The 14,349-nt window shown below is 39.6% G+C and overlaps 3 protein-coding genes across 5 annotated transcripts in view; 2 read left to right on the forward strand and 1 right to left on the reverse strand.

The window, feature by feature from the left end:
- Positions 1-171: 171 nt before the first annotated feature.
- LOC138195168 (cytochrome P450 3A40-like) lies at positions 172-7,681 on the reverse strand. Its single transcript, XM_069144303.1, has 13 exons — positions 7,458-7,681; positions 7,242-7,335; positions 6,949-7,001; positions 6,001-6,100; positions 4,656-4,772; positions 3,736-3,821; positions 3,486-3,628; positions 3,262-3,386; positions 2,359-2,443; positions 1,878-2,038; positions 1,546-1,772; positions 777-939; positions 172-692 (listed from the first exon to the last, which is right to left on the reverse strand). The coding sequence occupies exons 1-13, from the start codon at positions 7,523-7,525 to the stop codon at positions 618-620; spliced, it is 1,497 nt and encodes a 498-aa protein (XP_069000404.1). The 5' UTR covers positions 7,526-7,681; the 3' UTR covers positions 172-617.
- Positions 7,682-8,006: 325 nt separating this feature from the next.
- mrpl57 (mitochondrial ribosomal protein L57) lies at positions 8,007-9,942 on the forward strand. 2 transcript variants are annotated; one of them, XM_069144306.1, is made up of 2 exons: positions 8,007-8,128; positions 9,512-9,942. In XM_069144306.1, exon 2 carries the CDS (start codon positions 9,527-9,529, stop codon positions 9,830-9,832), a length of 306 nt encoding a protein of 101 aa, XP_069000407.1. In that variant the 5' UTR covers positions 8,007-8,128; positions 9,512-9,526; the 3' UTR covers positions 9,833-9,942. The 2 variants fall into 2 exon arrangements, with proteins under 2 accessions (XP_069000407.1, XP_069000408.1); XM_069144307.1 differs by lacking the exon at positions 8,007-8,128 and adding an exon at positions 8,536-8,948.
- A 95-nt stretch (positions 9,943-10,037) lies between these two features.
- kcnh1a (potassium voltage-gated channel, subfamily H (eag-related), member 1a) overlaps positions 10,038-14,349 on the forward strand; it is a 45,666-nt gene continuing 41,354 nt past the window's right edge. For both annotated transcript variants that reach the window (XM_069144301.1, XM_069144302.1), the window contains exon 1: positions 10,038-12,936. In XM_069144301.1, the coding sequence (XP_069000402.1) occupies positions 12,864-12,936 (73 nt within the window). In that variant the 5' untranslated portion in view covers positions 10,038-12,863. The remainder of the gene's footprint in view (positions 12,937-14,349) is intronic.

Below are 14,349 nucleotides of genomic sequence, written 5' to 3' on the forward strand. Positions count from 1 at the left end.
AGTTTATTGGTCATGCTTCATTTACTTCTAGAAAATGACTAATGAAACCTCCTTTTTTATAACTGCATGAGAAATTTGTTGGGGTTAAGACATATGAGTCATTCAGTCACTTATTTGGCTTAAAAGAACTGACTTGACATGACATCATCTGACGTGAGATCATGACAAGACTTGCAAGTTGTGATTGTATTTATTAGATCATGAAGCTCAGATGGTTAAATATGTAAGTAGATAGACTTTGGCACCAAAATACCAAAAAAATTACACGTTAGAAAAAATAAGACACTTAAAAAAAAGAAAAGGCAACTCTAATTTTAAAATGACAAAGAAAATATGGATGTTTGTATTTTTTGGCAGTCACAAAACCACCATTAAAAGATAACTGATTTTTAAACCATAAGACACTCAAATTACACATTCAGACCAAATGTAAGTAGAATACATTAAATTCATCAACAGGTGAATCAAGGTGTATTGAGTTATTGAGTTTTTAGTTTCATTAGTGAAAAATTTTAAAGCGCTAAATATCCTGCCAGCAGCTTCCACACGTTATAACGACGACTACAAAATACTCCGAACGATAGGAATGCAGAAGCAACACATTCTTCCTTCTTCAATTACGGTCGTCTGGGAACAAACTTGAGTATTATAGGCTTAAGCGGCTGAAACTTCCAGTCAAACTGCAGCGGAATCTGAGGAAAATAAATTTGTGTAAAATCAGGGTAACGACAGGAGAGCGGTGTGACAGCCTGCACACAGTGAAGTGAAACTCTTACCATTGTCTCTTTGCAAGTTTCCAAAGTGTAATTCTGCAGGAGACGGACCAGAACCACCTTCATGACGAGGACAGCATAGCGCATTCCAATGCAGTTACGAGGGCCGGTGCCAAATGGCATGTAGGCGTATGGGTTTATCTCCTCCCCGCTGTCTTTACTGAACCTGCACATTAAGACCAAGTAGCAATTTGCCAAATTTAGTTAATTGTGGAGGAAGAGAAGGTTCTCTCTCATAGGTGCATGAACAGCCAGGTAATACACCCACCAGCCCACCAGAGTACTTCGTGTCAGTGTGTCCTTTTGTCTTGCCATGGTATGAAAAATACACACATGCATGAGCAGGGTAAAGAATGAGGTCACGTAACAGAGGTTATGTGACCAAGAACAAATACTGACAGTCCATGTGAGGATTAGGTCAGGGGTGGTAGGACGGAATAATCAGAAGCCTTTCATGTGATAGATGTATCTTTAAGTTCATGACCTCTTTTCTAATGCGAGCTTATGTTCATTATGTAACGTACGTCAAGTGTCTTGCGTGACATTGCTAATGTAAAATTATTTATTTTAACTCAAACATAGATCTTTTTCTAACCCTAACCAGGTGGTTTTTGGTGCGTAAATAACAGGAGTGTACCTTTCACGCCTAGGTGAGTCAAAACGTGCCACTGACACGGTATCCCGTAATGGACTGACGGGTATATTACATGCTTTGGTGTGATACTGGATTGGCGTTAATGTAAAGAATGACATTAGAATTGCGTATATTTACCTCTCTGGTCTGAAAAACTCAGGTGAGCTCCAAAAGCGTGGGTCCATGTGTAACAAGTGCACAGGAATTGAGACCAAGGTTCCCTCAAGGATGGTGAGGCCGTGGACCTGAACTGTTTTTTTGCATGTCCTTTCAAGTCGAGGCGCAGTGGGGGTCAAACGCATTGACTCACAAATAACCTGGTCCAGGTACTGTAGATCGTTCAAATCGTCGTACGAAATGGGGTCCTGGAGGGAAAATTCAGTCAAAGGTAAACACAAAAATAAAACGATAAGATTGGTGCCAGAAAATGGATCATAAATGGTAACAAGTCAAGTGCAGAATTACTGTACATCTTTCTGCAGCCTGGCATCGATCTCTTCGTGCAAGGTCTGCATCGCGTCCGGGTTTGTGGCCAGATTGTGCAGGATGTAGGAAAGTGTGGTTGAGGTGGTCTCATAGCCACCAAAGATGAAGATGACGGCCTGGGAAAGGATCTCGTGTTCAGTCAAACCTACAAAACAAAATAAAGCCAAACATCACCCATTTAAAAGATCTAGTTGGTGTTCAGTATTCAAAGTACTGCTGGTGTAATTAGTGGCTATTGATTTCAGCTCATCTCAGAATGACCAGAGGAGCTGAAACTAACGACCAGTTGAGTTATTGTCCAACAAAGAAGTATCACTTCATAAATGTATCATGAATGACTTGACTGAAGTGAAAAACACTTTGAATGTAAACTGAAAACGGAGTGATGATGACTTTTAGACGCAGAGCCTTTGATTCTTTGTGTTGCCTCAACTTTCACTCATCACTACTGTGGTGAAAACATACCTTTACTTGGCTGTTCCTCTGGGTTCTTTGTCTCCGTTTCTGGTATCTCGTTCTGAATCATCACCTGCAGGAAATCTGCTCGACTCTAGATCGGCACAGAGATCATTCAGCTTTAGGAGAAACGGCAGAAAACTGCCCATTCCTTTAAAATTGTATTACTTGAAAAAGAGGGAACAGAAGCATGTTGGCAAGTCTGTAATTTGTAATATTTGTAATATGCCCCTTTTCAAGCCCATTGTATGTGAGGGTCAGTTAAAAGACTAGTCAGACATTTTGGGTAATGCACCTATTCCTTTTCTTGAGAGGGGTTCAGAAGAAAAGATTGGCACCACTCTCGTGTAGCTTTCCGCCAAATATAAAAGTAGGAGCAAGCGGTTAGATCAGCTTATCTTATTTGAGTTTAGTGTAAAGACTGGAAGTAGAGGGAAACAGCTAGCCTGGCTCCGCCCCCCAGAAAATCCACCTACCAGCAACTCTACTGATTATCACTGTATTGACAGTTTGTTTAGAGTGCATAAAGTGTAAAACTTACAAATGGTTTCATTAGAGGTTCAGTCTATGTTATACCAAATTCTGCAACATATTTCTGTGACCTGACAAAGAAAAAACGCAATCTCTCATTTTTACTCTACATGTTTTGTTTGAATTGAACAAACAAGTTAGGACTTTAATTTGTGGATAGAGCCAGTCTAGCTCCTTTCCTGTTTTAATGCTAAGCTAAGCTAAACTAATCAACTACTGGCCAAAGCATTAAAAATAGGCCTAAGAAACATCAGTGATATATGGATCTTCTCACCAAATGTTTCACCAAGTACGAGAAAAAGGTACAATTCCAAATATGTTGAGCTCTTCCTTTAATTTGCTGCAACTTTATTTCTCACTTGGAGCAGATTAAACACTTACAGATTCGTCTTCAATATGCTGGTCTTTAAATCTCTTGATGATGTTGTAGAAAAAATCCAAGCTGGGTCTGGGCATCACTTCAATATTGAGGAGTTTGATCAGAAAACCAGCAAAGGGAAATATCACTAAAAGGAGACAAAGAGGTGTCAACATGAAATGTGCATGCTGCTGATACTGTGTGGTCAAATGATCTTGTGTCTGAATTAGTCAAAAGGAAAATGTACTTGTTAAAATAAAAGGCCATAATCTGAAGTTAAGAATCTTCTGCATGTGAACATTAACGGGGTCCTCTGGATTGTTTATGGAGTCTGTGTCAACACTGAAAGATGCACTGGTTGTGACATCCAAGCTGTAAGGTGCCACAAATCTGTGAGAAGAGGAAAAAGAAAGGTGGGTTAGGTTATAAGTGCTACCAAATTGATTTATTTTACAACAAACAATGCAAAGCTAGAATATAGCAGATTAACCACATACTTTTTAACATTGATGGGTTCATCCAAATTATTTTTTCCAAGTTTTTCAACAAGTCTGTCTGCGTAGCGAGCCACCATAGGAAAAACCTTGAAAAAGTTGGGAGAAAAGAAAAGAGACATTTATGGTAAAATGGTCAATAGGTATAGTCAGCAAAAACATGTAGACTCACCATAAACATGTTCGGACGTGGTTATTCTCGTTGGCACACTCGAAGCTCAATGAAACAACCCTCCATTTTTCCTGAAAATTGTTTTCAAGTGTCGGCATGTCTTTGGTTTGCCTCAGAATAAAACAAAGCCGCTGTAAAAAATAGTGGATTTCTTGCCTATCCTACAAAGATCTTCTGAAATGCGCAGGACTGCTACCTCTTGGAAGTAGCGATAAATAAGTGGGTTGTTTTCATATTTCAAGCAGACTATTGTCTTCAGTTAGCATCACAAGCTTTCGTCAGTCTTGTACTCAGTGATTCAGCCTATTTAAAAGGAGAAAGGTACACATTGTGTGCACCAGAGTGCTTAAAGATGATGTGAGGCCATCAGTCAGAAAGTTAAAGTTTAACCGGAAGTGGACCTTTCACTTCAGTAGAATAATGAGCCTAAACACTTGAGCAAATCCACCAAGGAATGTCTCATAAAGAAGAAATGGTTACGGAGCAGCCGAGTCAAAGCCCAGATTTAAGTACCGATGAAATGTGAGGGGATTCGAAACAGGTAGTACTCGCACAAAAACCCTCAAACATCTTGCTACTGGAGGAATTTTGCATGGGAAGAAAATTCCAGCAAGTCGATGCCAGACAACTTTGGAAAACTCCTACAAGATTTTTATGCTTAAAGGGGGCAACACTCTGATGCCAATGGTGTAGTTACTTTTTGCCCTGACAAATTGCAGAAGTGGTCATTGAACTCCGATATAACACCTACCTTTTTCAGTCTCCCACTGGTGAAGCACGGAGATAATGTGCTCCTAATTCGTTTCCACTTTTCATCTTTAACTGTTGTGATTGCATCATCCAAAGGACCTGTCATTGCAACCGCTTCCTGTGAACAGTGGAAAAAACATTATAACACAGACATTATACAGTTAAAATTCCTCCGGCATTTCTCAGTCTCAGATGACACAACTAATGAAGCCCGAGGCCAATAATGTAACTTCTTACACCACTAACACTTCTTATTACATTTCCTTGCTCACAGGGGACTCATCAAACTGTGCAAATGCATACTGATTTTTACTACAGGTGGATTATTACACACTAATCCAAGGAATAATATGTTCATATATACAAATTTCCAACAAAGTGACTCAAGACGTGACAAAAAAAATAAAAAATTATAGAGTAAATCTAATAAATATCGACACAAAACCAATAAATATCCACATCAGTACACAAAAATACTACACAAACAGTTTGGAGAGGCTCACGTAAAAATGCATTCATAACCTGTTGCCTTCCGCCAACCATGTTTGATGTTTGATGATTAGACTTTGAGAGAGTTTCCCTGTTTCCGTTTTTTCTATTGAGGTCAGTTTGCCAGCTGTTGGCAGTAACATAACGGGAGTTTGTGTTGTGAATCTTCTAATCTAACTCACTCTCCAGCAAGAAGAAAACAAATTCAAACTATTCCTGCCTTCAAATGAGGGCCAATCAAATTAATTGTCACTCATTGTTTACCTTGAGCTGTACGGGCACAACATGAGTCTGAAGAGAAGCATTTCATAAATACACAACACAAGACAGGACGTGTCTGTTTCAGCAGAGTCACAGTGGATTTATATTTCCACTAAAACAAAAAGACATGCCTTACTTCTCCGGTTTGTGTTTTGCTTGCAGTGAAGAAACTTTTTTTTTTTTTTTCCCGGTTGTGTGTGACCCGGTGTGATTCATGACCTTAAATGTGCGAGTCAAACAGGACACGGCTACAAATCCAAACTACCCGACTTGAACTTTTCTTCACATGTATTTAAGCAAATAAAAGTTTGAGATGTGACTTTGGTAGGTTCCTGTGGATTTCAAGCCCAAGAACATATGGTAATATACGGTAAGTAGTTGTATCTTTCCAATAAAACTAATATTTCGTCATTGCAGACAATTGTTCTGCCTTCACTGTGAAGTGTTGCACAAGACTTCCCAGGGTTGTGTAATTTAACGAATGATGAAACTTAGGAGAAACCCGATTGCAAATGTTACCGTATCATTGAACATAATGTGATGCATTTTCATACTCTGATGGTGTAAAATGACGTGCAAAAAGATGAGTCTCTTACCCTGCGATTGGTAAATGCTGAGTAGCACTCCTTCACCATCACAGCTTTAATAACTTCAGGATCTGACACAAATAACGCTGGCAGGCGTGCATCAAACAACCTCCATAAAAAAAAAACATCACAGCAATAAGTCTGAGCAATTGTCCAATATTTTTTAAAGCATCCATGTCAACGTGAAGTCAGACTTAAAAATTTGCTGATTTAAATTTTAGCCAATTCATACAAGGGGTGACATTTCTATTGTTTTTTTTTTATTATTATTATTATTATTTTTATCAGCATATATTTTAACAATAAACACTGCTAATAATTTGTGTTGTTACATATTGATGCTTGCTCTAATAAATGGTTTACAGGCAGTAAAAATACATAAAGTCATGTTTTCAAAGGTAATTTCTTCATCTTTGTATCCTGCATGTCAAGATAATATTTTATTTAAAATATGATACAATGTTAACATTTAAATTACGTATTATTTTGACTTGAGATCCCTGTTAATTTTTTTAAAAGTGCCATATTAGACTTGTAATCTTTCCATCATAAGAGATATTTGCCCTTTTAATGTCTCAGATCAGATTTCAAGTCCCAAAAAGAGGAACAATTATCCTGTATTTTATAGAAATAAAGTAACAATTGTGATAACAATAGAGATTTGCACTGATAAATTGTATTTATTCTCCTTTCCTGTTCCAATAATCACCTGCTCAGATTCATCTTTTTAACCTTAGGGACATATACAATAAAAATGTAAACTGTCTTTGCCACGATGAGCTACAAGAGTAAATACTGTTTGCACACTGATGCATCAGTAATCTGCAAAATGCTTCTATCTTTAATACACTACTTGGATTTTGCTGATCATATTTATGTCCATTTCACCATGCATGGGCATGAAGTACTGATATGTTAAAGGTTTTCTGCGGGCTAGTTTTTCAAGCAACAACTCACCCCCAGAAATCCCCAAACTTGGCCTGGCACTCACGGTCAAAAGCAAGTATTCCCTACAAGAAATGACAGAAAAATAAGATACGAACAGGCACTCTCAGACTGTATAGATAGCAGGTTACTGAGACTTATCAATTATGATTTAGGTTAAAAAAGAAAAAAGACTTGCACTGTCTTTGAATATACACATAATAAGAACTTTATGAACACCATCATGTATAATTCTCAATAATCAGACCAACCAATTCTTCAAATAGTAGTCTCTAAGCTTTGTTTGTTTGTTTGTTTGTCAATACCTTTCTCGCGCCCAGCATAGTACCAATAAAAGGCAGAGGCCTTGGTCCAGGTATCCCCAGCTTTTTAAAATGCTTGTATGGCCAAATTCCATACCTGTGATAGCAAAACGTAAGAGTTAAAAAAATAAAAAAATAATAAAAAAATAAATAAATCAATATTACTACAACATAGCAATACACAATTATTATAGGAGAAACAAGGTGCTGAATACTCACAGCAATAACAGAGTGAAACAGAGAGCCAGCAGAGCCCAGGTGGTTGCAGAAAACATGACGAAGAACATTTTGACTTCTCTTCGACACAGAACCAGACAACATGAGAAACGAGGAAGTGCGCTGGAGAACAAGTGGTCTTAAAGCCTTAGTAGGAGGAGTTGTTTATGTAATACACAGAGGATCAGAGACCGCTGGTGATTACGTCTACTTTTTTTTTTTTTTTATTTTTTTTTTTTAACTTTTGCTACGTGTTTTTGATGTCTTTAAAGAGACCACACTTTATCCATCGTCTCCGCTACTAATCTCTCTTTTCTCACCAAGGAGATCCTCTTGGGGAAAACAACAACAACAACAAAAACAACATAATATGAGCAAATTTTTCACCTTGCAATAAACAACAAACAAGTGCATATGAGTGTGCTTCTTGATGTTACATTTTGTATCCTACGCGCAGTTTTAATTTTTTTTTATTTACTTATTTTTTACGCGAATAGTTTTAAGCGCGTATGAGCCTTCTCCCGCTCCGTAGATTGTAACCCGGAAATAAAAACCGACGGGACCGCTGTTGCTCGCTAAAACTGTCTCTCACGTTTCCGCCGTTCTTGTCTATTTAAACGACTTTTCGGAGCGTGTTTTCATCGCGTCGTCGGAAAGTTTACTGCATTTAGAAGGTGAGTTCAAAAGCATTGATGTGATTTTTTATTATTTCTGCCGCGGGTATCAAATGAGCCTCGTGAAGCTGCCCTCGGTCACGCTGCGGTTAAAACTAGCTTCACGCTAGCCCGTAAATTAGCCTTCTGCACGCACAGTTTGTTTTGTCCTTCCGGTGTCATAGTTTTAAATCGTTTAATTCAGCTTCAGAGGACTCCATCAATCCTATATAGGAACATCTAATCATACACTTTTATTTGCAAAAATCCAATTAAAAAAAAATAAAAAATAAAAAAAAATAAAAAAAAATTGGAGATTCGCTGGTAATGAAGGGTATAAAACAAATTATAATCTTAAAAAGTTACTCCAAACTAAAGCTGCCAGACAAATGTTGTAAAAAAAAAAAAAAAAAAAAGTGCAATATTTTTTTTCTGTGATGTAATAATATAAAACTGCAAAAAAAAAAAAAAAAAAAAATGGAAACACTCAATTATTTGAGTAAAAATGGTCATATTTCATCACAACTTAATGTACTAACCATTAAAAAAAATAAATAAATAAAAAAGAAAGCAGCCTTAAAAATAAAACAGTCGGTTGCAGCAGCGTTTTTCACCACATGACTGATAAACTTCTGCCCTTTTTTCCCCCTCAATTACCCAGAAAACCCAGCGGAGATTAAAGTCGTGGATGTGATATCATCTGTTATTCATCCATGACTCGTCGGTGTAAGTGCTCCGGGTTCAAGGTTGGCAAACTAATGAATGACGGGGATGTAATTTGCAACCTCACAACAGAGTCGTCCGACATGCGCCCCGAGAAGAGTCCATTTCAATCCTTTAGGTTTGTGTTTGACCTAATGTGACTTTTTTTTTTTTTTTTTTGCCAACATAGTTTCCACAACGGGAGCTTGAAGGAGTACCTGCATTTTATGACGCACAGATTAACGGGACCGAAAGGTCAAATTACTCTTTGGCTGTAGTTTAAAGACTTATGCCCACATAAGTTGTGTAAATGTCATTGCCACTTTGACCACACTTTAATTAGTGCACGGTAAACGTTGGTTACCTTGCGAGGGGTATCTCTGTACCGGAGCAAACGGGTGTTTACTATCGTGGTGTCAGTGGGAAACCATCCGCCGCCGTTAAATGGCTCTGACCAGGCATTAATGGACTCGGGAGCTGACGGGATAATGAACATTTTCTACTCGCGACTTTTGTGCTTTCTGCAGTTTTAAGCACGAAAACGACTTGTCGTGTTTGTTCTCCTCAAAAGTTGTGAGTTGTTTTGGTTTGTCGTCCACCGCGTGCGCTTCACCATGACCACCTGACTGTACCCGGTGACACCGGTCGACCTGAATTCATTTGAACTTTTTTTTAATTTTTTTTTTATTTTGACCTTTCCAGAGAGAATTCGCAGCCATGTTCCTCACCCTCACCCTGCTGCGGAAAGGGATCCCCGGGAAGCAGTGGATCGGGAAGTATCGACGTCCGCGGGCGATCACGTGGCAGATGAAACGCAACACGCTGAAGCACCTGGAGCGCGAGGCCGAGAACGAATACTGGATCAGCCGGCCGTACATGACGATGGAGGAGGAGCACGGCCACGCCGCCGAGCGCAGGGCCCAGAGCTGGCTCAACATCAAGCAGGCCAAATTCGCTAATTTTCCCGAACACAAGCTCATCGCGGATCACCTGAATCATCTGAGAATCACCAAGACGTGGTGAAGTTAACGTGGAATGACATGCGAAGACCGTCTATATAATTTAACTGAACAACATGTTAAAGTGTGCAAAAAAAAACAACAAAAAAAGTTCTGTTTGATTGTTAATGCAAAGCGGCCTTCGCTCGACAGCTGGAAAGCCTCCATAAAACATCCGTTACAGACTGTTAACCGACTCCTTCGGCCCGCGACGTGCGGTGAAACTGTAAAGTGTTTGTGGTTCTCGGTCACAGAAATCCACTCGGCAACGGGACGTTCATCGCAGCCTCTTTTAGATAAAATCAGCTCAACATGCTACACCTGATTTGTGGGTCTTTTTTTTAATTTTTTTTAATAGAGCTCATTTAACAAAATACACTTTTAAGTTAGTAAAACCCGTTTTCCCCACTGGTTCTAAAAATCTGTATAATTATTTGAACTGCTGAGGTTTATTCCGTGAGGGAAACGTTGGAGGAATTATCGAAACTGTCTGGAGAGGTTTGGGCCAAATTATTCAGCCCACACAAAGTAATAGTTGACAAAGTTCATAGTGGTGTAGCGTAGGGCGCCCGTGACGTGCCTGATAACATTTATTGCCATTACACGGGCTTTTGTGATTACAGCACTAATTCATATCTACAGGAAGGGCCAACATGTGACCTGATATCCTTTTAAGGAAAGACCGAAGGAAGTTGTGCGCCGTAAAACGCTGAGGCAGAAATCATTGAGCCACAAACTAATTTGTCTTTATTTGATAACGCTTTACGTCATCGCCCAGTTTGCTATTTAGAAACGGTGAAGTCACACATGCGACGAGGAGTGTTTATCAAAGTACATCATTGTGCGCATCAGCACTTTTATTTTGATAATGCTGTACGCCGCCTGTAAATGCGAGACGAGGGGTTAAAGCAAAGTGCAACCAACAATTATTTATAAAACAAGTGTGCGCACCACTCCGGAGTGGAAATACCACGGCTCGGCTTGGCTCGGCTGTTTTCAACCCTTTTCGTTGATTAAGCATGAAACGGCGATGCTCTCCGCAGCACCCCTGCCGGTTTCCATAGTAACCATCCAGTCTGATTTATACCTGCAACAACAGGTGCACCCAAAACTGCGAGGACAGACAACCCGCTGTCCTCTGGGCTCGCAGGTGTGAGGAGACCTTCTGTGACATTTCTTTGTTCGCACCGCGACCGGTTTTCAATCGTTTAATTTTGTTGGAAATGTTGGCAGCAGCAGGAGCAGCAGCGGGGTTTTTTTTTTTTTGGAGCTCGGTCTGAGTTTTGGGCTCCGCAGGGTCCAAAATAATGAAACGGGATTAATGAGCCGGTGGGGAAATGTTGTCTTTGAAAAAGCCAGTTCTCCTGCAGGGAAAGAGAAAATCCACGTGGTTCAGTATTACTTTGAAAAACTAGCTAACCAGGATCCTCCTGGGTAAAACCCCAGGAAGCTTTCCACCTGCCATTTTTCTTTATTTGGTAGCGGCCGTTAAACTCGGCTCACCGCTTTTGATTGGCTAAATATTACCACCTTGATAGTAGAGATGGCTTTGATGACAGGGACAGTTAATTATTAACAGGACGAAAAATGAAGTCATAGGCCACCGTCTAATAATACGAGAAATGTTTTCAGCAAAATGTACTTTACTATTACTGTACTTGTTTATGTATTATTTCTATTACTGTCATAAAAAGCAAAAGGACTTGTTCTGCGGGGAAATTGTCTGGATGTCATGTTATTACTACGACAGCAGGTGTTGCTGAGATGATCTCGTGTTCTTTCAGCTCCAGTTGTATAGTTTCATCTGGTGGTTCCCACACTGAGGAGTCACAAGACTCAAAAGAGTCACAAGATCAGTCTGAAGGGCCGTCAGATGATTCACGGGAGATTTCTGCTGCACGGGTCTTTTTGTTTTAAAGAGGGAAACGGTACATATTCATTAAAGAAGTGGTTTTCAGTAGCTCCCGACAGATTAATCCGTCCCTGTCTTTGAGAAGAAAAAAAAAACATGTGGTTTGTGTCGTCGTGTGTTTTTAAATCAAGTCTCTTAGTGATGTTTGATTTTTGTCTTTATAGATATGTCTGCGTCTGCAGTGGTTTTCCATCTACGTGTTCATATTGCATCAACAAAGACGGTTCTTTTTCCCATTTATTTGCATCTCTTTAAGATTGTTTAACATCTTCGTGTGTCTTTGCACTCATTTTGTCTGTTCGTGGACGTTTCTTGGGTTCATTTTTTTTTAGTTTTTGTTCTCTTTCTGGCAAATTTGCAGGTCTTCATAGTTGTTTAGAGTCTTTTTCCAATTGTTTTGAGTCTGCAGTTACTCTTTGCAGTCATTTTGTCCGTCTTTATTTGTCGTTCATCTCTAGGTTTTAGGACTTTGCAGGGATTATTGTGTCCCTTCGTGTTCATTTCTCTTTCATCTCTTTGTGGTTGTTTATTTGTCCGTTTGTGGTCGTTTTTAGTTTCTTTGTCATTGTTTTGTTTCGGTCATTTTGCGTGTCTTGGTCGGTGGTTGCTGCTCTCTGTGGTTGGTTTGTATCTTTTTGTGCTCTTTAATGTCACTTTGTGGTAATTTGATTAACTTTATTTTCGGGGCCTCCTATACCCTCTAGCCCCTGGGCCTGTGCTTGTTTGGCCTGTTCAGTAGCCTAATCCCCCCAATGACTCGAGTACATGCACTTCCCTCCACCACTGGAGTTAGTTGAAGGCAGAAACCACTCTGAACTGTCGCATAGTGTTGTCCAGCAGATGGCGCTCCAGGTCCTGTTATTGATGACAGTGGAGGAGCGGAGCGCGGCCCCTCCTGTGCGCTGAGCCCCGGCGTTGTTTCCCCCTCCTGGATGATGAGATGAGGTGCGTAAAGAGGCGCCAACGTAGCGCACCGGACTGAGAAGGTAGCTGATGAGCCGACCAGACAGGCAGCCAGCCACAGTCCCAAAAAAAAAATAATTAAAAAAAAAATCCACGCAGCGTCTCAGAGCCGGGGACACCATGAAGACAGACAGATGGAGGAGTAAAGATTCACCTGCGGACGACTGAGCGAAGCGGCAGGATGGCGGGTGGTCGGAGGGGACTTGTGGCCCCTCAGAATACTTTTTTGGAGAATATTGTCAGACGGTCGAACGGTAAGGAAATCTAGTCGGTCCTAGAAAAGGCACCTAAATTGTCCGACAGCCGATCAACTAATTCAGGAAATAAAAACGAATGAGGCTAATTTGTGAACCTTCACCTTTTTGTGCGTTAAAAAGTTCATTTTTAGGGAGCCGCCGTGCATAAGATAAAATACAAATAAATAAAAAAACTACTAGTGTTAAACACTGGGTTTACAGATCTCACGATTTGTGTTGGCTCGATCCCATTAATTTAATGATTGAATGCCTGATTGGATTTCTAATCCTCCAGTTCCCATTTGATGCCTTTCGCTGTATGGAGATCAGAAAAGACAGCAGATTGCTATTGATTAAGACCACTGGAGGTCTCAACTGAAAAATGATACGGACCAGAAATGTTTATAGGGGCTAATTGTTTCTACAGTTTCCAGTGTTTTCAAGCTTAAATATAACGATATCTAAAAGAACGTAAAGGTGCAGCTCAGATCGATATACGGTGCAGAAAACAGACTCTTATGCTTTTGCTATTATTTACCGTAATTCAAACTACAGATTGGTTTCAAATATGAACTATTACGCTTTTGTTGCAAATGTCTGAAGCTTTAAAGAACATTCAATGTCTAATATTAACCAGCAAAACCTTTTTGCTAAACCAAAACTCCAATTAAGACTTCTACGTCCATGTATTGTTGTTGTTATTATTATTATTTTTTTTTCCTGGAAGCCCCTAAAAATGTCTCACCATTGTCTGATTGAAAGTGCGGACTGCATGAGCACGACCAATCTTGTATCTTGATAAAAATCGATTGAAATCAATGATTCCTTTTCATGTGTGTACCACAGCTTTAATCTAATCCTGTTTCCAGACACACATTCCAGCCCTCTCAATCAAAACACGTTTGATATTACAGTCAGAAAGATTACCAGCAGTGATCTCTAAAATATGGACATTTCCTTTATCTTCTTACATGTCAACTTTTCTTCACAAAATTAAACTATTACTGGGTTAAATGAGCTTCATATAGCCAATTCGAGTACAGTATTGATGTTCTGATGTGAAGACATTTAACCACATTTAAAAAGCCCTGATCAAAGTATTACTGTATTTTTGGACATTGGTGTCAGTAATGCTTTGGCCTTACTGTGTTATTAGATCCGATAGGAAGTGACAGGACGGACTGGAGAGTTATGACACTAGACAGCGAGCTGAGAAACAGAACCTGCAGCGTTTGTGTATGTGTTTGTCATGAGCCGCATTTATTAGCTATAATGACTTGTTTATTTAAATGGGATTTGGTGAAAGTTAGTTCAATAGTTTGTAATCAGTGCCTCCAGCTCTGCCAAACCAACATGTGTCTGTGCACATGTTGGACTGTCAGCCTGCCTCTGCTGCACATTTCTACAGTAAAGTGTGTTATGACAAAAAGG

Source organism: Embiotoca jacksoni, unplaced genomic scaffold (assembly GCF_022577435.1).
Source record: "Embiotoca jacksoni isolate LCO1_2020_lvr unplaced genomic scaffold, fEmbJac1.0.p SCAF_12, whole genome shotgun sequence".
NCBI lineage: Eukaryota > Metazoa > Chordata > Actinopteri > Embiotocidae > Embiotoca > Embiotoca jacksoni.

Coding starts and splice junctions, on each gene's coding strand:
- mrpl57 (XM_069144306.1), top strand. CDS start 9,527: ATGTTCCTCACCCTCACCCTGCTGCGGAAAGGGATCCCCGGGAAGCAG.
- LOC138195168 (XM_069144303.1), bottom strand. CDS start 7,525: ATGTTCTTCGTCATGTTTTCTGCAACCACCTGGGCTCTGCTGGCTCTC. Junction 6,101..6,948: donor AAGTTTGGGGATTTCTGGGG/GTGAGTTGTTGC, acceptor TTTTTTATGGAG/GTTGTTTGATGCACGCCTGC. Junction 3,822..4,655: donor CCAGTGGGAGACTGAAAAAG/GTAGGTGTTATA, acceptor AACTTTTTCAAG/GTTTTTCCTATGGTGGCTCG.